A 20,497-nucleotide genomic window follows, 5' to 3' on the forward strand; every position below is an offset into this window, starting at 1 on the left:
CTCGCTGCCAGACGAGGCTCTGCTGATATCTAGGTGTAGCGGTGGTAAGGATTCACTCCATGGTGCTGAAAGGAAAGCTCCGCTGTCGGGACAGCTTTGTGTAGGCAACGTTTGTCACCGTTCTAGTGCAATTAATGTATTGTTTAGTGCTTTGCAGGCATGCGGCTAACAAAATTGGTGAATTAGCCCCACCAAGATTTACATGCTAAAATTGTCACTGCTCCGGCGGACTGTCTGTAGACCGTTGCTGCGACTGTCAGTTTCCTTGTCGCAGACATGAAAACAAGTTCAAGTCTCTGCAACTGTCCATTGTCGTGGTTACCAGACTGCCACAGCAAACAGACCAAATCCTCCTATGATAAGATGCAGGAGTTCTAAAATTCTCAGACAGAATGAGATACTTTTATTTTGTCACACTGTGGCAGTAAGCTGTTCTATAAGCTCGCCATTACCTTGTAATTAATGTGGGTTTATTTTCCTTTAATAATTAATTAAAAGCTACAGTAATGTTGTCAGCTGTACTCTGGGTCATTAGAACTGGCTAGCCAGCTAGCAACGAACCAAAACATTCAGAAAATTGCATTTAGTTGCCTGGCTTGCTAGGTTGAAATTTACTGAATTCATTTTTAAAACAGATGGTTTACTGGTGTTGAAGTAGAGAAAGCACAGTATGCCAGTGTAGTGAGTGGCGTTATCACAATGCTACATATACTGGCCAAATATCTGCCTGCTCGAACAGCAATAGAGATACATATGGATTCTGTGGGTAAATTCATAAGAGGAAAACATTCTTTAAACTCAGATGAACAAAATAAAATCATAATGGGTGAATCTTTAAAGTAGTAAAACATTTGCATTTTGTATTGTTTATTAGCTGAAGTGGACATTTACTTGAGATATGTGAACAAAAGATTTGATGAAGTAGAAAGTATTTGAAAGTAGTACTTTATTTGTGCATAAGCAATTTGAGTGGTACAATAGACTTCAACATTTGCATGATCATATGTAGGTGAAAGTGTTTAACTTCATAGTAAGATTTGACAAATCTTAAATGGTTATAGTCAAATTCATTTTTGCAAATCACTGTACATAGAAACGATAAACCGAAGTTGAGTGACCTCAATTGTTACTACTGCTCTAAGCAAGTGGAAATGCAGGATTTCTTCAAAGTGCAATATTCAAATATTCAGGAGGAAATATCAGTCCTTCATTGTAGAGTTGAGTACTGATGGAGAAACAGCATTCTTACAGGCCACTGCAATTAAAGAGAAGGCAATTAGACATAACTTCAAGTTTCAGGCCACTGGAAGCGAGCCAGAAGACAAACATCCACCGATCGCGTTGAATGCAAACACGTAATAAGGAGAACACTCAGGAGACTGAAGTTTAGAGAAGAGCCAGCCTAATGCAGGCACTCAAGAGAAACAGCGCAGGACAATATACCTAAGACTAAGCAGCAGAATGTCTTTTATAATGGAGATGCAATCCACAGTGGGCAATCAAATCAACGTTTATTTATCAGGTGCGCCAAATATAACAGGTGAAATGCTTACTTACAGGCTCTAACCAATAGTGCAATAAAGGTATTAGCTGAACAATAGGTAAGTAAAGAAATAAAACAACAGTAAAAAGACAGGCTATATACAGTAGCGAGGCTACATACAAACACCGGTTAGTCAGGCTGATTGAGGTATTATGTACATGTAGATATGATTAAAGTGACTATGCATATATGATAAACAGAGAGTAGCAGCAGCATGAAAGAGGGGTTGGGGGGGGCACACAAAGAAAAAAGTCCGGGTAGCCATTTGATTACCTGTTCAGGAGTCTTATGGCTTGGGGGTAAAAACTGTTGAGAAGCCTTTTTGTCCTAGACTTGGCATTCCGGTACCGCTGGGGTCTTTGACAATTTTTAGGGCCTTCCTCTGACACCGCCTGGTGTGGATGTCCTGGATGGCAGGCAGGTTGGCCCCAGTGATGTACTGGGCCGTACGCACTACCCTCTGTAGTGCCTTGCGGTCAGAGGCCGAGCAATTGCCGTACCAGGCAGGGATGCAACCAGTCAGGATGCTCTCGATGTTGCAGCTGTAGAACCTTTTGCGGGTCTCAGGACCCATGCCAGATCTTTTTAGTTTCCTGAGGGGGAATAGGCTTTGTCGTGCCCTCTTCACGACTGTCTTGGTGTGTTTGGACCATTCTAGTTTGTTGTTGATGTGGACACCAAGGAACTTGAAGCTCTCAACCTGCTCCACTACAGACCCGTTGATAAGAATTGGGGCGTGCTCGGTCCTCCTTTTCCTGTAGTCCACAATCATCTCCTTAGTCTTTCTTACGTTGAGGGATAGGTTGTTATTCTGGCACCACCCGGCCAGGTCTCTGACCTCCTCCCTATAGGCTGTCTCGTCGTTGTCGGTGATCAGGCCTACCACTGTTGTGTCGTCTGCAAACTTAATGATGGTGTTGGAGTCGTGCCTGGCCATGCAGTCGTGGGTGAATAGGGAGTACAGGAGGGGACTGAGCACGCACCCCTGGGGAGCTCCAGTGTTGAGGATCAGCATGGAAGATGTGTTGCTACATACCCTCACCACCTGGGGGCAGCCCGTCAGGAAGTCCAGGATCCAGTTGCAAAGGGAGGTGTTTAGTCCCAGGATCCTTAGCTTAGTGATGAGCTGAGGGTACTATGGTGTTGAACACTGCGCTGTAGTCAATGAATAGCATTCTCACATAAGTGTTTCTTTTGTCCAGGTGGGAAAGGGCAGTGTGGAGTGCAATAGAGATTTCATCATCTGTGGATCTGTTTGGGCGGTATGCAAATTGGAGTGGGTCTAGGGTTTCTGGGATAATGGTGTTGATGTGTGCCATGACCAGCCTTTCAAAGCACTTCATGGCTACGGATGTGAGTGCTACGGGTCTGTAGTCATTTAGGCAGGTTGCCTTTGTGTTCTTGGGCACAGGGACTATGATGGTCTGCTTGAAACATGTTGGTATTACAGACTTAATCAGGGACATGTTGAAAATGTCAGTGAAGACACCTGCCAGTTGGTCAGCACATGCCCAGAGCACACATCCTGGTAATCCGTCTGGCCCCGCAGCCTTGTGTATGTTGAGCTGTTTAAAGGTCTTACTCACGTCGGGTACTGAGAGCGTGATCACACAGTCGTCCGGAACAGCTGATGCTCTCATGCATGCCTCAGTGTTGCTTGCCTCGAAGCGTGCATAGAAGTTATTTAGCTCGTCTGGTAGGCTCGTGTCACTGGGCAGCTCGCGGCTGTGCTTCCCTTTGTAGTCTGTAATAGTTTGCAAACCCTGCCACATAAGACGAGCGTCGGAGCCGGTGTAGTATGATTCAATCTTAGCCCTGTATTGACGCTTTGCCTGTTTGATGGTTCATCGCAGGATTTCGTGTAAGCTTCCGGGTTAGAGTCCTGCACCTTGAAAGCGGCAGCTCTACCCTTTAGCTCAGTGCGAATGTTAACTGTAATCCATGTCTTCTGGTTGGGGTATGTACGTACAGTCACTGTGGGGACGACATCCTCGATGCACTTATTGATAAAGCCAGTGACTGATGTGGTGTACTCCTCAATGCCATTGGAAGAATCCCGGAACATGTTCCAGTCTGTGACAGCAAAACAGTCCTGTAGTTTAGCATCTGCTTCATCTGACCACTTTTTTATAGACTGAGTCACTGGTGCTTCCTGCTTTAATTTTAGCTTGTAAGCAGGAATCAGGAGGATAGAGTTGTGGTCAGATTTACCAAATGGAGGGCGAGGGAGATCTTTGTACGCGTCTCTGTGTGTGGAGTACAGGTAAATAAATAAACAAACACCCATGAAAAGTATAGCTGAAAACTCTCTAGGCAAGTAGTGTGGCCTGCAATTTATCACAATATAATCTACTTCAGGCGAGCAAAATCTAGAGACTTCCATAGATTTTGTGCACCAGCTGTTGTTTACAAATATGCACAGACCACCCCCCCTCGTCTACCCCTGTTCTATCTTGCAGGTGCAGCATATATCCCGCTAGCTGAATATCCATGTCGTCATTCAGTCACGATTCCGTGAAACATAGGATATTACAGTTTTTGATGTCCCGTTGGTAGGATATTCGTGATCGTACCTCATCTAATTTATTGTCCAATGATTGCACGTTGGCGAGTAGTATTGATGTTAACGGCAGCTTTCCTACTCGCCTTCTGCAGGTCCTGACGAGGCATCCGGCTCTTTGTCCTCTGTACCTGCGTCGCTTCCTCTTGCAAATAACGGGGATGTCAGCCCTGTCGGGTGTTTGGAGAATGTCCTGTGCGTCCTGCTTGTTGTAGAAAAAATCTTTGTCTAATCCGAGGTGAGTGATTGCTGTCCTGATATCCAGAAGCTCTTTTTTGCCGTAAGATACGGTTGCAGAAATATTATGTACAAAATAAGTTACAAATAATGCATAAAAAACACATAATAGCACAATTGGTTGGGCTCCTGTAAAACTGCTGCCATTTCTTCTGGTGCCATTTTATCATCAGGGTCAGCACACAAAGTAGCAAAACAGAGAAACAAAGACAACAGCACACTGAAGCAGAGGGGAATGGCTAACATTATGCCGTAGCAAGCTACAAGGTTGTCGAGAGTAACGAATAGCTCCTGGGAGATGGAGTAGGTGACACGCACACCAGAATCCCTCTCGATGACCACTGTCCTGTTGGCGATGCTGACAGACAGCTGTTTGGCTGGAGTGCTGGGAAGGGACACATTCTGACCGTTCACCTGGGAGATACAGGAAGAGGACGAAGACAGTCAGTCATGTCCATTACAGAATAAGGTTACCAAAAATATCTACATTTCTTTGCGCAAACTGCTACAGTAAATGTGCTCTGTGGAGGATTTCTCATCACACCTCGTTCCTCAGCCTTACTCACCCAGGTGTTGTGCTGGCTGTTGACAGTGACATACTTGAAGAAGACGTAGACTGTAGCCACATTGGGATAGGCTCCGTTACTGCAGACGTGTACGTCCACCACCACCCTGAACCACTGGCAGAGGTCTGGTCAGAGGCTACCTCATAACCCCCTTCATGCAATCGAAGGTGGTGAAGTGGGCACCAGGGTGGACCATGCAGTGCCCCTGTTTGAGTTGGCATCCTCTGACCCCGTCCTTCACCCCACAGACCTCTCTGCTGGCACAGATCAGCTTCTCACACCTCACCATGTACAATAGACATAGTAGGGTGCTCTATCGCTTCACCATCAGATACAGGCCGTCGTAGATGCATCCACACATATCTATGGAGACAAACTTGTCGCCGTCAGAGACGAAGCCCACGTCGCACTGGCAGCCCTCAAAGCAGCTAGAAGAGCAGGTGAAGGAGTCCACCAGGCTGGCACAGCTAGTACCACAGGTGTCAGCAAATAGCTCGTAGTGGCTGTTAGCTGGGCAGAAGACAGAGTTGACAGTGGATTTAAATATGCAAGACTAATACAGTATATCACTTCTACATCACAATTTTCTGCAGGGTGGTTAGTAGTGTTGGATTCTAAAATGTGAGATATTAAAGACATGATAGATCAGACGCATAGTATATAAAGGAGTGAGATCTGTAGAAAGACTGTGCTGGGTGGATGGGAGGAGATCACAGGATTGCTATAGACATCTGTGGATTAGGTGAAGGAGGGGTTGAGGTCAGGAGGTCAGGTCAGATCCCCTGAAGGGAGTAATAAGGGTTTACTACCCTCTTCCTGTGGAACAATAAGATGTAAGGATTGGAGAGAAGGAGGAGTGTCCAAAGTGGGGCTATATATACCTGTGATGGTGAGAAATGTTTTGTTGTCTGAATACAGCTGTAACGACCCTTTGGGAAGAATTAAACTTGGTTAAGCTTCTCTAGCGTCCGTGAGTTATTTACTCTGAAAAATAAGAAACTAACAGTAGAAATTAAACATGTAAACAGGTTACAGTAATCTCATCTGATGGTTCAAACTCACAGCAGAAGGAGCTGCTCCTCCAGGCCTGTATCTGGGCCCCAGCGTGCTGACAAGTGATGGCGTAAGCCTGGATGCTCTCACAGAGTCCCTCTGTCCCCGTCCATGGCACACACGTCAAACACACAGTGGGCCACGTATGCTGCCGGGTTCACCTTATTGTGGCAGGCCTAGAAGGGCCCGTTGTCTGCTGCCATAGGAGTCTAGCCTGCCGTACTGGGATGCCTTGGCATGATCACATACTGGGCACTGCCCGCCGCAGCCTCCACACACTACCCCAGGACGGTCCATCACCCACGCCTGCCCAAACTCATCCACGCTGACCATTTGGTAGGCGGAAGTCGTCGTCTGGCTTGGTGTTGTTGTTGCCACAGATCTTGCTCTGGTAAGTGCAGGGAACGATGACTTTGACGTAGTACACGGTGTCATAGAGCACCCGCAGGCCGAAGTCTGTCTGGAGGATAATGTTACAACCCTCCTGGGTCACCATAACCCGGCCAGCACTGAGAGAGAGGAAGGTTCACCAGCTCCTCATCCACCTGTGTTGGATAGGACAAGGTCAAACAGGATCACAGAAAGGACAACTCCCAGGGTCACCACCTCTGGCGTGGACTACAGGTTATTTTAAGTATAGGAAAAAATAATAATAATCTAAAAGTTGTTCAAAAAGATGTTCACTTACAATCACTCTCCAGCTCATCCCCTGCACAATGCTGATGGCATAGCTGTGACAGACACAGCGATCATGTTGACAGCCACCTTCCCATTGCCGTACTTTTCATTCCCTTGAGTCACGGTGAAGCCGGTTAGTCTGCCTTTGTCGTCTTCACACACCTTGGCCAGCGTGTAGACGCAGGTGCCCTGGAAGTCGAACCTGCGTCCGAATGACATGTAGTGGAGGTCGCCTGACGCCAAACCCGTGGCCTGCCCAATTGGGTGGCACCCCAACACCCCGTTTACCACCTTACAGGCCTCCCCGGCACCACACTTGGCCTTCTGGTAGGAGACTGCTCCGTTCTCCCCACAGGTACACTGTTTCAGACCCTGGGGGTAGAAGGTCTCCCTCTTCCTGTAGTAGTGCCCCCCGTAAGAGCAGCCGCACTGGGCCACGGTACGCAGGCGTCACCACTCAGCAGGTAGCCTTTGTCACACTGGCAGCCCTCAGAACAGGACTGGTGACATGTGGAGAGGCTTACACAAGTGGCAAGGCAGCCTGGGGCACAGAGGCTATACAGTGAGGGAAACAAGTATTTGATCCCCTGCTGATTTTGTACGTTTGCCCACTGACAAAGAAATGATCAGTCTATAATTTTAATGGTAGGTTTATCTGAACAGTGAGAGACAGAATAACAACAAAAATATCCAGAAAAACGCATGTCAAAAATGTTATAAATTGATTTGCATTTTAATGAGGGAAATAAGTATTTGACCCCCTCTCAATCTGAAAGATTTCTGGCTCCCAGGTGTCTTTTATACAGGTAACGAGCTGAGATTAGGAGCACACTCTTAAAGGGAGTGCTCCTAATCTCAGTTTGTTACCTGTATAAAAGACACCTGTCCACAGAAGCAATCAATCAATCAGATTCCAAACTCTCCACCATGGCCAAGACCAAAGAGCTCTCCAAGGATGTCAGGGACAAGATTGTAGACATACACAAGGCTGGAATGGGCTACAAGACCATCGCCAAGCAGCTTGGTGAGAAGGTGACAACAGTTGGTGCGATTATTCGCAAATGGAAGAAACACAGAAGAACTGTCAATCTCCCTCAGCCTGGGGCTCCATGCAAGATCTCACCTCGTGGAGTTGCAATGAGCATGAGAACGGTGAGGAATCAGCCCAGAACTACACGGGAGGATCTTGTCAATGATCTCAAGGCAGCTGGGACCATAGTCACCAAGAAAACAATTGGTAACACACTACGCCGTGAAGGACTGAAACCCTGCAGCGCCCGCAAGGTCCCCCTGCTCAAGAAAGTACATATACATGCCTGTCTGAAGTTTGCCAATGAACATCTGAATTATTCAGAGGACAACTGGTGAAAGTGTTGTGGTCAGATGAGACCAAAATGGAGCTCTTTGGCATCAACTCAACTCGCCGTGTTTGGAGGAGGAGGAATGCTGCCTATGACCCCAAGAACACCATCCCCACCGCCTTCCCTGTGGCTCAGTTGGTAGAGTATGGTGTTTGTGACGCCAGCATGGTGTGTGCAACGCGAGGGTTGTGGGTTCGATTCCCACGGGGGGCCAGTACAAAAAAAAATGCATGAAATTGAAATGAATGTATTCACTACTGTAAGTCGCTCTGGATAAGAGCGTCTGCTAAATGACTAAAATGTAAAATGTAAATGTCAAACATGGAGGTGGAAACATTATGCTTTGGGGGTGTTTTTCTGCTAAGGGGACAGGACAACTTCACCGCATCAAAGGGACGATGGACGGGGCCATGTACCGTCAAATCTTGGGTGAGAACCTCCTTCCCTCAGCCAGGGCATTGAAAATGGGTCGTGGATGGGTATTCCAGCATGACAATGACCCAAAACACACGGCCAAGGCAACAAAGGAGTGGCTCAAGAAGAAGCACACCTACTCCGATTAGGTGTGAAAAAAAGTATATACACAATTTGTTTCATTGAAGATTGGAAATTATGCAAACATTTGTAGAAGCCATAATGTGGAATATTAAAGCTATATGTTAACAGTTAATTTTATTACATCATGGCTCCGTTGTTGGAGAATGGCGCTTGTAACAGGATTGTGGGTTTGATTCCTGGGACCAGCCATACAAAAAATGTATGCATGCATGACTAAGTAACCTTTATTTAACCAGGAAAAGACCCAAGGTTAGAAACTTCTTTAGCGAGGGGGACATGGCTTTGGATAAAAATGTGCGCTAAACCTTATATATGATGTAAGGTAACAAAGTAACTCTGACTCACGACAGAAGCACTCGCTCCTTCAGGAATGGACGGTCACCCCTTTGCTCTGACAGGCAGCGACGTAGGCTGCTACCGCGTCGCGCACCGACCCTTAGTAATCATGATTATAACAGGCCTCGAAAACTGTCCTCCAGGTACGGAGCGGGGTCCACATCGCCATGGCACTCTTTGAAGGGGCCGGCCTTGTCTGCTATGATGCCACAGCGGGAGCTGTACATGTTCTTCTCTGCGTCAGAGCAGGACTGGCATTATGTCCAATGGCATCCAGAGGAGCAGCCAGGCACAAGGGCCACCCGCCAGTTCTCACCCAGCCAGGTGGCATCAGGTGCGGGATGACTGTCCCGCATAGTGAGGTCGTCCTGGGGCATGGCGTTGTAGTTGCCACACAGGCCGCAGACTGCCCCCTGGTAGGGGCTGGGGAGTTTGACGTGCACCGTGCTGTGCCAGTCAAAGGTCAACGTGATGCCCACAGCAGTCTTCACCACCGCCCTTTGGCCACTGCAGAACACCATCAGCTGACTGTTCAGGCCCAGGGGCAGGGACACAAGCTGATCATCCAACTGAGACGAAAGAGAAAGGAGAATTATATGGGAGCCTATAGATTTAATATTTTTCCATTGTTCACTAATCCAGAGTAATTCCCAATTAAATGTTAATTTCATTAAATCCGCAAGGATTAAGGACTTGAATGCTTAAACAGCTGTAACATCACCATGTGTGGTAGAATTTAACACGTGGGGGAAAATAAACCACCACTTAGTGTTAAATACCAAGAGTCTTAAAATACTAACTAACATAATTATAAATTCCTGTAAATATACAACCCCCCCATACATTCTGTCCCTATACAGCAGGGGTTCTTAAACTTTTTCAGCCTGGGACCCAAATGAGAAATTATGTGTTTTCCTGGGACCCAAGCTTAGGAATATATGCAAGTTTACGTACATATTGGTACATTTCATTGCCCTTACGCCTAAAACATATGCAATATAGACAAAAACAAATAATGAAATAGCTAGTCATGTTTATTTTCCCACATTAACTCTTACATCTGTCTAGGTTGGAACTGTTGCTGTTAATTCAATAAATCATTTTTCATTCTGAACTGGAACAAACGGATTGATCACATCACACAAACAGAACAGACACGCAGGCTTTTTGATAGTGCAACCCTAAGTAACAGTATAGATTATGAAAAATTTATCAGACCTACTGTACAAATTATTGTCAAAAGAAAGTCTAGGTTGGAGCTGTTGATGTTAAAATAGAAGTCATCTTTTTTTCTGAACTGGAATAAACGGATTGATCCAGGCTCTATCACATCTGGACGTGATTGGGAGTCCCATAGGGCGGTGCACAATTATCCCAGCGTCGTCCAGGTTTGGCTGGGGTAGGCCGTCATTGTAAATAATGATTTGTTCTTAACTGACTTGCCTAGATAAAAAAGGTTCAATTAAAAATATATACATATATTTTTTTTTTAAATCACACGGATGTAGACTGGAAAACAAAAACACAGTCCTAATGAACCGAGGTAAAGACAGTTTCAAGTTGGATATTCGCGCTTTCAAACTTTAATAGCTTTCAAACCACTTGAGCCACAGACTCCAAATAAGTGTCATAATGTTGGAAAAATTGCACACATCATTGCACAGGTCTTATTTTCACAATTTGGACATTAATTCACTTTCCAAATCTAATACACATGTGGAAATGTGAGCAGCATTTGTATTCCTAGTTGAATTAGTTAGTACAAAGTACAAACTTTTTTTACATTTGAATTTCAATAGCTCCTTGGTCATGTGACCTACTTGACTCAAACAAGGTTCAGAATGTCCACTGACTACCCTTCTATATTGCACACCCTTCAGGTTGTCCATTTTCATCTCATAAGATTTTACATGAATTTTACAAAAATGTAAAAAGCTCCTTGGTCATGTGACCTAATGACTTCAAACAAGGTTTAGAAGGTCCACCGGCTACACTTCTATATTGCACCCCTTTTAGTTTGTCCATTTTCATCTCACATGATTTGACATTAATTTTTCAAAATTTAGAATTTCAATAGCTCCTTGGTCATGTGACCTAATGACTTCAAACAAGGTTCAGAATGTCCACTCAGTGGGCCTACACATTGCACACCCTTAGTTTGTCCATTTTCATCTCACATGATTTTACATTAATTTTTCTAAATTTAAGTGTAAGCTTGCAGACCTTCATTTTACATGGGTGTTACATATATATTTTTTTTAAGTTAACAAAATGTTACAGCCTCGCAATAACCATCTTTCACATGGACACTGAAAAGATCCGCAAATGGCTGTATGTGGTATGGAACAAGGACAGGGTGTTCAAACAGAGGTGCTTAAAGGAAGGCGCACAGGTAGGCCTCATGTGTCACACCCTGACCTTAGAGATCCTTTTATGTCTCTATTTTGGTTGGTCAGGGCGTGAGCTGGGGTGGGCATTCTATGTCCTTTTTTCTATGTTTTTGTATTTCTTTGTTTTGGCCTGGTATGGCTCTCAATCAGGGACAGCTGTACATCGTTGTCGCTGATTGGGAGTCATACTTGGGTAGCCTGTTTTCCTTTGGGTTTTGTGGGTGGTTAATTTCTGTTTAGTGTGTTAGGATACCTGACAGGACTGTTTGGCTGTTGTTTGTTTTTCTTTGTGAAGTGCCTTTTCTCATCCAAAATAAACGCTAGAGTCCCACCTCCCCGAGAGAGGTTAAATGCAAGTAAAAGTAAATGCATGCTCTTCAACCCATTGCTGCTCGCACCTGCCCGCCCGCCTGCCTAGCATCACTACTCTGGACGGTTCTGACTTAGAATATATGAACAACTACAAATACCTAGGTGTCTGGTTAGACTGTAAACTCACCTTCTCCCTCAGACTCACATTAAGCATCTCCAATCCAAAATAAAATCTAGAATCGTTTTCCTATGTTGCAATAAAGCATCCTTCACTCACGCTGCCAAACATACCCTGGTAAAACTGACTATCCTACCGATCCTTGACTTTGGCAATGTCATTTACAAAATATCCTCCAACACTCTACTCAGCAAATTGGATGCGGTCTATCACAGTGCCACATGTTTTCTCACCAAAGCCCCATATACTACCCACCACTGCGACCTGTATGCTCTCGTTAGCTGGCCCTCGCTTCATACTCGTCGCCAAACCCACTGGCTCCAGGTCATCTATAAGTCCTTGTTAGGTAAAGCCCCGCCTTCTCTCAGCTCACTGGTCACCATAGCAGCACCCACCCATAGCACATGCTCCAGCAGGTATATTTCACTCGTCACCCCCAAAGCCAATTCTTCATTTGGCTGCCTTTCCTTCCAGTTCTCTGCTGCCAACGATTGGAATGAATTGCAAAAATCACTGAAGCTGGAGACTCATATATTCCTCACTATATTTAAGCATCAGCTATCAGAGCAGCTTACAGATCATTGCACCTGTACATAGCCCATCCAACTACCTCATCCCCATATTGTTATTTATATTTTTTATTTTCTTTGCACCCCAGTATCTCTACTTGCACATTAATCTTCTGCACATCTATCACTCCAGTGTTTATTTGCGAAATTGTAATTATTTCCCCACTACGGCCTATTTATTGCCTTACCTCCCTAATCTTACTTCAAGCCTTAAACACTGGCACCCTCATAGATATCATCCTAACAAACTTGCCCTCTAAATACACCTCTGCTGTTTTCAACCAAGATCTCAGCGATCACTGCCTCATTGCCTGCATCCGTAATAGGTCAGCGGTCAAACGACCTCCACTCATCACTGTCAAACGCTCCCTGAAACATTTCAGCGAGCAAGCCTTTCTAATCGACCTGGCCCTGGTATCCTGGAAGGATATTGACCTCATCCCGTCAGTAGAGGATGCCTTGTTATTTTTTTTTAAATGCCTTCCTCGCCATCTTAAATAAGCGTACCCCATTCAAGAAATTTAGAACCAGGAACAGATGAGAGGCGTTGGAACCAAGACGTTGAGAAGACTTTGCAAAAACATTGGAATTACTTTGATGCTTGTCTTTACAGTACTATGGGAGTTGATTCACATTCTATATAAATAAATCCAGAGATCCCCAGACCTGACTGCCCTTAAGCAACACAAAAACATCCTGTGGCGTTCTGCATTAGCATCGAACAGCCCCCGTGATATGCAACTTTTCAGGGAAGTTAGAAACCAATATACACAGGCAGTTAGAAAAGCCAAGGCTAGCTTTTTCAAGCACAAATTTGCTTCCTGCAACACAAATTCAAAAAAGTTCTGGGATATTGTAAAGTCCATGGAGAATAAGAACACCTCCTCCCAGCTACCCACTGCACTGAGGATAGGAAACTCTGTCACCACCGATAAACCCACTATAATTGAGAATTTCAATAAGCATTTTTCTACGGCTGGCCATGCTTTCCACCTGGCTACCCCTACTGCAGTCAACAGCACTGCACCCCCCACAGCTACTCGCCCAAGCCTTCCCCATTTCTCCTTCTCTCAAATCCATTCAGCTGATGTTCTGAAAGAGCTGCAAAATCTGGACCCCTACAAATCAGCCGGGCTAGACAATCTGGACCCTTTCTTTCTAAAATTATCTGCCGAAATTATTGCAACCCCTATTACTAGCCTGTTCAACCTCTCTTTCGTGTCGTCTGAGATTCCCATAGATTGGAAAGCAGCTGCTGTCATCCCCTCTTCAAAGGAGGGGACACTCTTGACCCAAATTGCTACATACCTATATCCATCCTACCCTGCCTTTCTAAGGTCTTCGAAAGCCAAGTCAACAAACAGATTACCGACCATTTCGAATCCCACCGCACCTTCTCCGCAATGCAATCTGGTTTCAGAGCTGGTCATGGGTGCACCTCAGCCACGCTGAAGGTCCTAAACGATATCGTAACCACCATCGATAAGAAACAATACTGTGCTGCCGTATTCATTGACCTGGCCAAAGCTTTCGACTCTGTCAATCACCACATCCTCATCGGCAGACTCAATAGCCTTGGTTTCTCAAATGATTGCATCGCCTGGTTCACCAACTACTTCTCTGATAGAGTTCAGTGTGTCAAATCGGAGGGCCTGTTGTCCGGACCTCTGGCAGTCTCTATGGGGGTGCCACAGGGTTCAACTCTTGGGCCAACTCTTTTCTCTGTATACAATCGTGATGTCGCTCTTGCTGCTGGTGAGTCTCTGATCCACCTCTACACAAACGACACCATTCTGTATACTTCTGGCCCTTCTTTGGACACTGTGTTAACAACCCTCCAGACGAGCTTCAATGCCATACAACTCTCCTTCCGTGGCCTCCAACTGCTCTTAAATACAAGTAAACTAAATGCATGCTCTTCAACCGATCGCTGCCTGCACCTGCCCGCCTGTCCAGCATCACTACTCTGGACGGTTCTGACTTAGAATATGTGGACAACTACAAATACCTAGGTGTCTGGTTACTGTGAACTCTCCTTCCAGACTCACATCAAACATCTCCAATCCAACAAAGCATCCTTCACTCATGCTGCCAAACATACCCTTGTAAAACTGACCATCCTACCGATCCTCGACTTCGGCAATGTCATTTACAAAATAGCCTCCAATACCCTACTCAACAAACTGGATGCAGTCTATCACAGAGCCATCCGTTTTGTCACCAAAGCCCCATATACTACCCACCACTGCGACCTGTACGCTCTCGTTGGCTGGCCTTCGCTTCATAATCGTCGCCAAACCCACTGGCTCCAGGTCATCTACAAGACCCTGCTAGGTAAAGTCCCCCCTTATCTCCGCTCACTGGTCACCATAGCAGCACCCACCTGTAGCACGCGCTCCAGCAAGTATATCTCTTTGGTCACCCCCAAAGCCAATTCCTCCATTGGCCGTCTCTCCTTCCAGTTCTCTGCTGCCAATGACTGGAACGAACTACAAAAATCTCTGAAACTGGAAACACTTATCTCCCTCACTAGCTTTAAGCACCAGCTGTCAGAGCAGCTCACAGATCACTGCACCTGTACATAGCCCATCTATAATTTAGCCCAAACTACCTCTTCCCCTACTGTATTTATTTATTTTGCTCCTTTGCACCCCATTATTTATTTCTACTTTGCACTTTCTTCTACTACAAATCTACCATTCCAGTGTTTTACTTGCTATATTGTATTTACTTTGCCACCATGGCCTTTTTTGCCTACCTCCCTTATCTCACCTCATTTGCTCACATTGTATATAGACTTATTTTTCTACTGTATTATTGACTGTATGTTTGTTTTACTCCATGTGTAACTCTGTGTTGTTGTATGTTGTCGAACTGCTTTGCTTTATCTTGGCCAGGTCGCAATTGTAAATGAGAACTTGTTCTCAACTTGCCTACCTGGTTAAATAAAGGTGAAATAAAAATAAAAATAAATAAAATTTGCACACACTGTATATAGACTTTTCTATTGTGTTAATTGACTGTACGTTTGTTTATTCCATTTGTAACTCCATTTGTAACTCTGTGTTGTTGTTTGTGTCACACTGCTTTGCTTTATCTTGGCCAGGTCACAGTTGTAAATGAGAACTTGTTGTCAACTGGCTTACCTGGTTAAATAAAAGGTGAAATAGAAAATAAATAAAAAATACTATATGTGGCAATGTCTTATGTCCGTCCTACATGTAGTGTTGGTACATGGAATATTCCTCAACTGCATATATCATAAATTGCTATTGCAAATAGAAGTATTATGTTCAACAACTGACATTTTCAGATATTATTTTGACAAACACACTTTGGTGCTTACAATTCATTCATTCTCTATTGTCATAGATTTGATGGGCACTGTCATCTGTGATATAACTTTCTTTAAGCACGTACTGATGAAACTGTCACTACAAATGCTCTACATTTATTCACTCTGTGATAGGGTTGGATCCTATATGCTACTTTTATTATTGTCCTGTAAATGGTTCCATGCCTATAATTTAGGCTGTGTGTAGAAGGAGGCATAAAGGAAATTATCTATACTACTAAATTACTACTAGGTTATAGTGATAAGGAAAACAGCATACACATTTGGCCTGTGAATTCATTTGCCTATAACTAATCAGAATTCCATTATGTTTACATAAAAAAGAGAGAACTCCAAAATGAGAAGATCCTGCCATGAAAAAAACTACTGGGTGGACATAAAGTGGAAAGGAGGGGAAATAAGTCACACCATGCAGCAGGACACCTTCAGCTGCGGGGTATATGTAATGCAGGTTTGATAGTTATATTTTCAATAATGAATGGTTAGTTGTAATGTGACAATTAGGTAAAAAACTATTTAATTTTTTGGTGTAGATGGCCTGTAAAGCTTACAGATTTAAGTCTAATAGCATGAGATGAAATTAGTCAAACATCAGAGTGTGTGATATGAATGCATATTCAGTGGACATTCTGAACCTTGTTTGAGGTCATTAGGTCACATGACCAAGGAGCTATTGAAATTCTAAATTTTGAAAAATTAATGTAAAATCATGTGAGATGAAAATGGACAAACTAAAGGGTGTGCAATGTGTAAGCCCACTGAGTGGACATTCTGAACCTTGTTTGAAGTCACTAGGTCACATGACCAAGGACCTATTAAAATTTTACATTTTGAAAAATTCATGTAAAAATGTGTGAGATGAAAATGGACAAACTAAAGGGTGTGCAATATAGAAGGGTAGTTAGTGGACATTCTGAACCTTGTTTGAGTCCAGTAGGTCATATGATTAATGAGCTATTGAAATTCAAAAATGTAAATAAATAATTTAAAATAGTGCGTACCATCGGGTTAGCTAGAACCAATTTTGAAAGTTTTAGGAGTAATGGTTAAATAGCTATTGAAACTTTTTCAATTTGATTTGTCACTATGTTGACGGTCCCTAACTGCTGTTGGTGGAGGTAAGGAAAACTACAGGCGAATAACTGTCGAATATCCAACCCGAAACTGTCTTTATCTCGGTTCCTAAGGAGAGGTGTACTACTGGTTGAAGTTTTCAGCAAGCATGTCTATTCTGGGCTCAGTTTTTGACAGTGCAACATTGAGGTCATGCTCAGCATTGAGACTAGAGGTCGCCCGATTAATCGGAATGGCCGATTAATTAAGTCCGATTTCAAGTTTTCATAACAATCTGAAATCGGTATTTTTGGACACCGATTTGGCCGTTTTTTTTTTTGTTTTTTTTTTACACCTTTATTTAACTAGGCAAGTCAGTTAAGAACACATTCTGATTTTCAATGACGGCCTAGGAACGGTGGGTTAACTGCCTTGTTCAGGGGCAGAACGACAGATTTTTACCTTCTCAGCTCGGGGATTCGTTTTTGCAACCTTCCGGTTACTAGTCCAACGCTCTAACCACCTGCCTTACATTGCACTCCACGAGGAGCCTGCGTGGCAGGCTGACTACCTGTTACGCGAGGGCAGCAAGAAGCCAAGGTAAGTTGCTAGCTAGCATTAAACTTATCTTATAAAAAACAATCAATCTTAACATAATCACTAGTTAACTACAGATGGTTGATGATATTACTAGTTTATCTAGTGTGTCCTGAGTTGCATAAAATCGATGCGGTGCCTGTTAATTTCTCATCGAATCACAGCCAACTTCGCCAAACGTGATGATTTAGCACTGTCGTTGCACCAAACCTAACCATAAACATCAATGCCTTTCTTTAAAATCAATACACAGGTATATATTTTTAAACCTGCAGATTTAGTTAATATTGCCTGCTAACATGAATTTCTTATAATTAGGGAAATTGTGTCACTTCTCTTGCGTTCCATGCAAGCAGTCAGGATATATGCAGCAGTTTGGGCCGCCTGGCTCGTTGCGAACTGTGTGAAGTCCATTTATTCCTAACAAAAACCATAATTAATTTGCCAGAATTGTACATAATTATGACATAACATTGAAGGTTGTACAATGTAACAGCAATATTTAGGCTTAGGGATGCCACCCGAATACGGAACGGTTCCGTATTTCACTGAAAGAATAAACGTTTTGTTTTCGAAATGATCGTTTCCGGATTCGACAATATTAATGACCAACTGCTCGTATTTCTGTGTATTATTATGTTATAATTAAGTCTATGATTTGATATTTGATAGAGCAGTCTGACTGAGCGATGGTAGGCAGCAGCAGGCTCGTAAGCATTCATTCAAACAGCACTTTTATGCGTTTGCCAGCAGCTCTTCACTGTGCTTCAAGCATTGAGCTGTTTATGTAACCGATGTGAAATGGATATCTAGTTAGCGGGGTGCGCTAATAGCATTTCAATCGGTGACGTCACTCGCTCTGAGACTTGGAGTAGTTGTTCCCCTTGCTCTGCAAGGGCCGCTGCTTTTGTGGAGCGATGGGTAACGATGCTTCGAGGGTGGCTGTTATCGATGTGTTCCTGGTTCGAGCCCGGGTAGGGGCCAGGAGGGACGGAAGCTATACTGTTACACTGGCAATACTAAAGTGCCTATAAGAACATCCAATAGTCAAAGGTATATGAAATACAAATGGTACAGAGAGAAATAGTCCTATAATTCCTATAATAACTACAACCTAAAACTTATTACCTGGGAATATTGAAGACTCATGTTAAAAGGAACCACCCGCTTTCATATGTTCTCATGTTCTGAGCAAGGAACTTAAACGTTAGCTTTTTTACATGGCACATATTGCACTTTTACTTTCTTCTCCAACACTTTGTTTTTGCATTATTTAAACCAAATTGAACATGTTTCATTATTTATTTGAGGCAAAATTGATTTTATTGATGTATTATATTAAGTTAAAAAAAAATAAGAAAATACAAATAATTACAAATTTAAATGTTAAATAAATAAATATAAAAAAAAAAATTTAAAAAAAGAAATCGGCCGATTAATCAGTATCGGCTTTTTTGGTCCTCCAATAATCGGTATCGGCGCTGAAAAATTAATCGGTCGACCTCTAATTGAGGTCTGTACTTGTTTTTTTAAGCAATCTTGAGTTGAGAACCCTGACTGACATAGGTAGGTGGTGCCAAACAGTACCAGAACATCTACTGCTTTGTCAGGCAGGAGACCACTTCCTGCTGTAGTGGAGCCACCAAGGAGCTATTGAAATGTTACATTTTGAAAAATTCATGTAAAAATGTGTGAGATGAAAATTGACAAACTAAAGGGTGTGCAATATAGAAGGGTAGTTAGTGGACATTCTGAACCTTGTTTGAGTCCAGTAGGTCATATGATTAATTTTTATTCTGAACTGGAATATACTGCGTGTGTTTGCCTCAAAAAATATCTTGCTTCAAACTGTTTATTCCAGTTCAGAATAAAAATGACTTGTATTTTAACAGCAACGGTTCCAACAGACTTGTTTTCAACAAGAAATTCTACAGTAGGCCTGATCATTTTTCATCTTCATCTGTACTGTTACTTAGGGTTGCACTATCAGTAGCTAGCTAACTTGTTTTGGCTAACGTTAGCTATTAGCTGTATACAAGGCCAGAGGATTGTTTCAAAGAGAAACTCACATATACTACTATGAGATATAGTACTCCCTTATTTCTGCTTATCGCCTTTTATAAAATGACAACAACGCCATGCTAGCTGACTTACTGTTTCCTGGAGCATTCGGTCCTGTTCTGAAAGAATTCCCTGGGTATACCGTCATACTGTGGATGTATGGTCAGGACGTGTCGTTATATGAATTTGTTCGTTTTGATTGACTTATTACTAAGCACTTCTCCGCACAAAACACTTTGAGGGAGGTCCTCGTTAATTCTCATAGTTTGTATGAAAGAGAGAAACTCATCGGTGTTTTGGCTTTTCATGACGGTTGAGCTCAGTCATAATTTGTTTCGAGCATGAGTCCATTTGGCGAGTGGGAATGACAAATCAGTTGCTTACAGGGCATCATCTGCTGTTGAACGACAGCGCTGCAGCGTGTGTCGCGGAGTGATCTTCAAGAAAACTCCAGAAAAAATATCTGGTAAACCGCGAAGTACACGGGCATCTCCTTCTCGCGCAACTGTCAAACTGAGCAGACACCGCTGTTAAGCAGAGAGCGCACGGAACAGGGACCGCAGTTGCTCTTAGCCAAATGAAGTAATTAAATAATTATACATTTACTCTGACACGATCCCCACCATTAACAGGTCCGCGACCCATACTTTAAGGCTGCTATACAGAAACACTCACGAGTACCTTGAAGGGGGTAGTCCCTGCTGATGGTGAAGATGACAATCTTAGTGTAGGCCACGGTCTTGCTCCCGCCGTGGTCATTCTGCATCGTCACCTTGAACGGCAACAGGCCCGGATTCTGGGTGCACAGCGCCACCAGCTGGTACACACAAGTCCCCTGGTAGCCAAACCAATGCCCTTCGAAGGTACAGTTGTAGTCGGAAGTTTACATACACTTTAGCCAAATACATTTAAACTACGTTTTTCATAATTCCTGACATTTAATCCCGGTAAAAAATCCCTGTTTTAGGTCAGTTAGGATCACCACTTTATTTTAAGAATGTGAAATGTCAGAATAAAAGTAGAGAGAATGATTTATTTCAGCTTTTATTTCCTTCATCAGTGGGTCGGTAGTTTACATACACTCAATTAG

The 20,497-nt window shown here is 43.5% G+C and overlaps 1 protein-coding gene across 1 annotated transcript; it reads right to left on the reverse strand.

The window, feature by feature from the left end:
* Nucleotides 1-7,522: 7,522 nt before the first annotated feature.
* On the reverse strand, nucleotides 7,523-20,124 carry LOC123743250 (kielin/chordin-like protein). Its single transcript, XM_045719419.2, has 2 exons — nucleotides 19,501-20,124; nucleotides 7,523-9,461 (listed from the first exon to the last, which is right to left on the reverse strand). The coding sequence occupies exons 1-2, from the start codon at nucleotides 19,513-19,515 to the stop codon at nucleotides 9,150-9,152; spliced, it is 327 nt and encodes a 108-aa protein (XP_045575375.1). The 5' UTR covers nucleotides 19,516-20,124; the 3' UTR covers nucleotides 7,523-9,149.
* Nucleotides 20,125-20,497: the final 373 nt, after the last annotated feature.

Source organism: Salmo salar, chromosome 05 (assembly GCF_965601325.2).
Source record: "Salmo salar chromosome 05, fSalSal1, whole genome shotgun sequence".
NCBI lineage: Eukaryota > Metazoa > Chordata > Actinopteri > Salmoniformes > Salmonidae > Salmo > Salmo salar.